Here is a 6,851-nt window from a genome sequence, read left to right as displayed (position 1 = left end):
TGCCATTCAGGTTGAGCTATACACTGCAAGATGTGATTATCCAGCGGAATACAGTTTTTCATGCATTATAGTTCATTGAACTGTGACTTAAACAGCAAGGAAGACATTCACCTACTAGTTAACCTTACCGAATAAGTCACAAGACAGAAAGGCAGGAATGCTTAACACAACCCCTGATGATTTCAAAACAGACCCAGTTACCCCGCCTTCCCACAGAGGGAAGGAGAGGCTGAGATCATTCATGCGGAGGCACTGGAGGCCATTGGAAAAGAAGAGAAACTGAACACAAGGGCCGGTTTGCAATAAAATTAATTAGCAAGGGGATAAACAATTGCGAGTGAGAACACATTTTGGAACCTCCCGAAGCTCACTGAAACAGCTGTGAATGGCTCAGTGTGCCAGCAGATGTGCTCGGCGCATTGGAGCAGGCCAGTCCTTGCAGTGTTTGCAAAGACTGGCCTTGCAAGGACTGCAAGATTTAAAAGAGAACAATTGGGTGGACGTGCTGATTCAGACACTTGTGGTCTTGGCTTTTCCGGTTTATTTCACATGTAGGCCTGTTGTCAAGTTGTGGTTTTTGGCTTCCACTAGTCATGTGATAAGGATAAAATTGGAATGTTGTGCCCTCGGGCATCCTGGAAATGACTCCACCATATTCACACAATTATCTATTGCCACCAACAGTGATGCAGTGAACTGATTTTACGTACACTGTATGGGATGTATGAATTACGTCGCTTATGCACTAAACTGAAGACGGAGAGCATATAGCGCGACAGAGAGCAGAGACCAGCACGGAATTAAGATACTTGTGTGGAAGCCATTTCTCTGATCAGTAGTTTAAATCATTTCTGAAATAAATAATGCAATTGACAAGTGAAAATAATGTGGAAAATAATGATGCACCAACTGGAGCAGGACGTGGAAAGATGAGAATGATAATTGAGGAATTTCAATGCATTGAAATTGGGTGCTACAGAACTGTACTGTGAAGAGCACCTTTCTGGTTTTTCGGCTCGCAATTAAATATCACTGCATTCTCATAAACAATTGAATAACATTGTATTCATATAGTTGCAAAAATAAACAGAGCGTGGGGGTTTGAGTGATAGCCGCGTGCTGAGAAAGCCTCTTGTTTATGGTTGGAGCCATGGGAGGTGCTCAGTGTGAGGCCCAGCGCAGCACAGTGGGGGAATGAGTCTCCTCCACTCCTGGGAAGGAGCTGATGTGGCTTCCACGTTTATCTGGCCACAGACTGACCACCAGCAACATGCTGTAAGTGACAATAGATGAATATAAATGATGTCTATATTTATTAAAAGATTGATCCACTATTACAATTTTTTTTTCTTTTCAGTATTTATTGCAGTTCTAACTAATAGTAAATTACTTAAATTGTGTTGTTTGTTGTTGAAAGTATACTTTTATGCAAAGAGGAACAAGTTGTGTCCTCTTTAAATATTTTGGCATATATTGTATTGTATTTTGCTTTGGCGGCGTAGATTTAAAGAAAAAAAACGTTCTCCACTGGGGGGTAAAATGCTGGCAAGATGAATAATGAGGCTGGCATAGTCAAATAAATTCTTTGGGAGGCAAGTGGGAGTTGGCCAATTTCATTCTGGATCGCCTTGCCCCAATTAGGGGTGTTTTTGGACAGAGGCCCTCAGCAGGCCACCCCAAAGTGCCTGAACTCAAGATCCAAAATTGGAATTTAACCGAACAAATTGAATTGAAATTAACTGAATGATCTGGCCAAAGAGCTACAAAACAAAATGTTTTTGGGGATATTCATCTGAGGTGTTGATTCTTCACCTCGTTTATGAAAGTAGGACCTGCCCAAAAGGGCCCAAAGGGCCCGAAACTTGGACTAATAATTTGGGGAAGCCTGGGGAAGTTTCTCTCCAGTGGTGAACGACTAATCCAGCCACTGAAAGGCCGGCGATAGCAAACCAAAATCCTGCGCCGTCCAATGGGACGCCGGCGGTGCGGTCGACTATTCGCTCTCCTCAACTCCGCCATATGTGACTCACTCTCCTTCACCAGCAATCCGCTCCCCTTGCCCGCCAATTGATTTGTTTTACCACTTGGCAACAGAGAGAGTCTCCTCGGCTCCTCGACCGGTATAGACTTGTTTGACAACTCGTTTGGACACCGACTCGGTTCGGCTCAATGGCGTGTTTCAAAAGAAAATGCCCTGAGGGGAAACGCTACCGTCCACTGACGTCTGGAAAACATCAGTGGACGGCGGATGGAGGCCGGGATGCTGATACTGATACTGATACTGATGCTGATGCTGTTGCTATTGCTGTTGCAGTTGCTGTTGCTGTTGCTGTTGCTGTTGCCTTTCTCATGATGTGGAGATCACCCTCCTCCGGCTCGCTGGCTCACCGTGCTGTAGCAGTAGTCATTAATACTTGTAAAATAATGTTTGAAATCTGCAGATTTAGTCTCACACATAAATGCACACTATAAACGGCCTTAGGGTGAATCCTCCCGTAAGCATAAGTGTTTTCAAGGCACCGCGCAGCAGTCCACCTCACCCAAAAGTCATAACCTAGGCTTCCATTACTTAAAAAAGAAGAAAATGTCTGCAAGTATTTGAAGCGTTGTGCCCAGTAAATAGATGTGAAAATAATAGTCAAATGTTGAGTTCAGAGACTAGAATAAAATAAACATACAATACTATGTACGGTATATCAAATATACATACAATATTCCTCGTGATAATTAATGTTGCCATTTTCATTGTTAGGTATGAAAAACATACTGCAAGATACTTTTATGTGATCCCACGAGGCCTCCGAGTGTTTTTTTTTTTGTCTTCCCGGTGCTCTGCCTTTGTGTTGCAGAAGACGAAGATAAAGACCAAAAGCAGCGTGAAAACACAGCGGGCTTTCAAAACTCTGCGTAGACAGGTGTTTTAACAGAGCCAGTCATCTTTCCCTCTGTTTGTTTTCCGCGGGTATTTTAGTTCTTTGGCGCCATAATCAGAAGTCTTTTTTCTTGTGCTCTTTGGAAAATTGGCAAGGCACTATTGGTGAGATTGAAAACACTTATCGGCTTAGCATTCAAAAGCTCCACAATGCCACAACAGAAATGCTTCCCCTCCATTATCGGCCTCAAAGGCTCCTCTTCCTGATTTTTGTTGCAGTGGAAGTGTATTTGATGGCTCTATCGGATATCAACACAGTGCCGCTTTGATAATTAGTGGAATTCACGCCGCTAATTCCTTGGATACAATCCTTCGCCTATCATAGCTCTTTCACGGAAGTGCTTGTGGTAGACTTGTTAGGATGGGCTCAATATTGAAGCCATCCATCCGGGCTGCGGCAGAGCCAGCGGTGCACTGCCTCTGCCCTGTCAAATGACCTCTTTGGGGTTATTTACAGGGCCGTGGCAGAACTGCCCCATGGCTCCTTTGTTCCAGAATACAGCCTCAACAAGATTGTTCCCATCACAACAGCACCGATCCTGTCGTATGTGGCTTGAATGTGAAGAACAGAGTTGGACTTTATGAAGGGAGGCCCATGAAGAGACTTGATACGCAGTGTCTACGTGTTGTGCGTCTGTGCGCCTGTCAAACGCCGAAATCCTGGGTTTGTCATGAGCTCCGGGAACAGGTCCTAGAGGTGGCGAGGTGTCCCAGCGATGTTTCTTCAGCGGCTGTCGCAATGTATTAATAAATGCAGTAATCTGTCTTTCTCGCCCTCTTTCTCCCCCTCTCTCTCTCTCCCTCTCTCTCCCAGGCTCCGTGTCTCTCAGTGTTTTCCTGGTATCCGTTGCGCTGACAGTATGTGCAGTTTGGCTCATAGCGCTATGTGGTGTCTGCAACTGGTGTCAACGTAAATTGGTAAGTAGCAGTCGACGCTTGAACCGCAAGTTCATGGTGCTCCTCAGTCCTCACCAAAACAGACAAGCGTGCGGCATCCATGCACTATAATATATCTTACATAGAGCTTACGCACGCGTTGTCTGTCCCCTTTATCACAGAAGTATTATATTATGTTCCCCAGACTTCTACAGGTATTTTGCTTAATAAAGTTCACACCAGGCATTAAAAATACATCTCTTGTATCCAAATTTAGGTTGTATTTTCTGCGCAACAAAAACATGAAAAATGCTACATGGGTACAATTGGCAACCTGCGGCGTTTAAGTGTACATTATTTTTTAATGACTTTTTAAAACCAGGGAAGATCAGACATAACACACGAAAAAGGCCATCTGTTGCATTTCATTTGAGATTGGGAACACACACACATTGGATTTTCAATACTCTGTTGTTGTGGTAGAATGTGTCACATGGAGTCATGGAGGATGATCTCTTCAAAGCTTCTTAAATTAATTTACTGCGTTATCCAGTCGAACAGAACAGATGTTAAGGTATGCTGGACAAACCCACACTCAAGACCAAATTAGTATGAAGGTACACGATTACCAAAATACTTTGATCCAGGCTTTGGTTTTTTACTCCCCATGCTGATTTATGTGAGAATGTTAAAAAGGTGCATTTGCACACAGGCAGAGTCCGCCCCCTGAGAAATGGAACTGTATTTGTTTTGTTTTCCTTTTTTTCATATTGCAAACATTTGGTTTATGTAGCCCACAATTTACAAAGCACCCGGGAAATTGTAATTAAATGGAGCATTGGTTGTTTATATATATATATATATATATATATATATATATATATATATATATATATACATATAAGCATAATACCCTAAATGCATAATGAGTAGTGGCTTCAGGAGGTTACGATTAATATTCAAGTTAAATTTACCATGTTTTTAGGACAAACGCAGCTTTAGATTCTATGTTTTCATTGTAATTTAAAGTCACGATTCTCCATGACCCCTGACCATTTTCCTGGTGATAAATAACACGTTTACATTATTCATATCCTCTCTATTTTCAGGCTTTGAAAAGTCAACTGATATGGTGGAAAAGCCAATTAAAATAATTAACTGTGGTTAGCTGTATTTTTGTGATAGTTACTTCATTTTGCATTATTTTGTGCTTGTTAAAGCAATGGTGGCAATGGTTGGCTTTTTACAATGGAATTAACAAATACAAAATATGTCAGAATTCAGTAACTTGGACAAAAAATATGTGCTACCGTCGTTGTCAGCGTGACCAGAAGATCATTTTAGGGCTGAATTAGTGAAAGTGGTAATCCGTAAGATTATTTCCTTGAAAAATCTCATATTTTGATCTTTTTTTTAATCTGACACGCTTCATGAAAACAGTCCATTCAATGTATTTGTCTTATGCATGTGCTGTGTCCATCGCTGGTGGCGGGGTCCGCCTTTCCTGGCAACAAATTGAAGGGCGGGCTTGTGTCATTCAGCGGTCAGTGAACTTTGGATATGGATGAACCGGCCCTCAAGTGATCAAGAAAAACAAAGAAATCAATCGATCATGAGGAGGCCTACTTAAGATTTCCCACCATCTTTGAGAAATCCCGTTCAAAAATTTTCCCAAACCTGAAAATACAAACAACATCTCAAATCTATCATCTATGACCAGCTATCATCAGGAAATAGGTCTTGGGGTCATGTAAAATGTGTGTGCTGCCAAAACTCTAATTTGACACCTGTGTGGTGCCCAATAAATGGCGGCTTCTCCCTGCTTCGTATAAAGGTACGTTGAAATGCGGCTTTGTTTACCTGGTGTCTTGTGATGTGTCTCTGTGACCTTGTACATAATTGCTGACAGCTCCCCGCAGGGCAGATGTTGTATTCGCCAGGAAACGAGAGGACGCGAGGAGACGCTGTATATTTGGCCTTGATGGCAAACATGACCAGAATGCACCAGCGGGTTATGTAAACATGGCTTTGTGCCCCGAGTCGCCCGCCATGCGCAGGCTGCTCGCCGCCGGCCTCCCGCCCCATGTTAATGATTCATATGCTAATGGAAATCACACTCCGGACCCGGCCGCTGTAATTATTCCTGTACATTTCATCCCTTTGGTTTCTTCTTCAAATGCTTTGTTGTGCTTTCCACGCTCCCACCCCCGCCCTTCCCCACCATTCCTTCATTCATCCTGCTCTCTCTCTCTCTCTCTCTCTCTCTCTCTCTCTCCCTCCATCTCCATCTCACTGTCACTCTCCTGGTAACTCGCGCTCTCTGTTTTTTCCCCTCCTCGGTCGCCGTCTCCCAGACTCCCTCCGTCCTCGCTCGCTTCCCCTTCCCCCCGCGTCTGCGAGCATCTGAGGAGCGGGCCCAACGCGGCCGCTGATAAAAGATGCATAAATATGAGTGGAATGGTTGAGTGAGCATACATAATTCCCGGCTCTTATGGTCCTGATTGATATCGTATAGATTTCTCCGAAGCGTCTTAATTACACATGGAAATGTTTTAATGCCGCCTCTTATTATTGTTTCAAAATGACGGGACGCAGGGCCGGTGTGCTGCCGAGCAATTAGCCCGTCTGCCGATCGCTTATCTGCGTTTGCCCTCACCGCTATCTGCGTCCGTGTCTCTGTGGTTATGTCATCCTCCTCCTCCTCCTCCTCATCCTCCTCCTCCTCCTCCTCCTCTCATTATGCTGCATGCTCTGGTTTGCATTCGTCCTTTAGTTACTTTTCTCCGTCCTTGTCACAATGCCACCAGGTTTTTTCTTTTCATCCAGGTGTCTTCTTCTAGCTTCCGTAACGTCACTGTGGTTTCTTCCACGCCATCCGTTCTCCGTCCAAAGCTATTTTGATATCTGTATCCGTTTTCTTTCTTTTTTTTTTTTTTTTTTACCAAAACAAAATTTCGGTGTGTATTTTTTTATTTTTGGATTTATTTTTATTTTTTTACCAAAGCAAAATTTCGGTGTGTATTTAATTCACTGACTTGCATGG

The 6,851-nt window shown here is 43.3% G+C and overlaps 1 protein-coding gene across 1 annotated transcript in view; it reads left to right on the top strand.

The window, feature by feature from the left end:
• Positions 1 to 1,150: 1,150 nt before the first annotated feature.
• syt7b (synaptotagmin VIIb) overlaps positions 1,151 to 6,851 on the top strand; it is a gene marked incomplete at both ends in the record, with an annotated part of 39,291 nt that continues 33,590 nt past the window's right edge. The window contains 3 exons of the mRNA XM_079997282.1: positions 1,151 to 1,186; positions 2,850 to 2,907; positions 3,747 to 3,850. Coding sequence (XP_079853408.1) covers positions 1,151 to 1,186; positions 2,850 to 2,907; positions 3,747 to 3,850 — 198 coding nt within the window. The remainder of the gene's footprint in view (positions 1,187 to 2,849; positions 2,908 to 3,746; positions 3,851 to 6,851) is intronic.

The sequence above is a fragment of the Zeus faber genome, assembly GCF_960531495.2.
Source record: "Zeus faber genome assembly, chromosome: 3".
NCBI lineage: Eukaryota > Metazoa > Chordata > Actinopteri > Zeiformes > Zeidae > Zeus > Zeus faber.
This window is presented reverse-complemented; position numbering and strand designations above follow the sequence as displayed.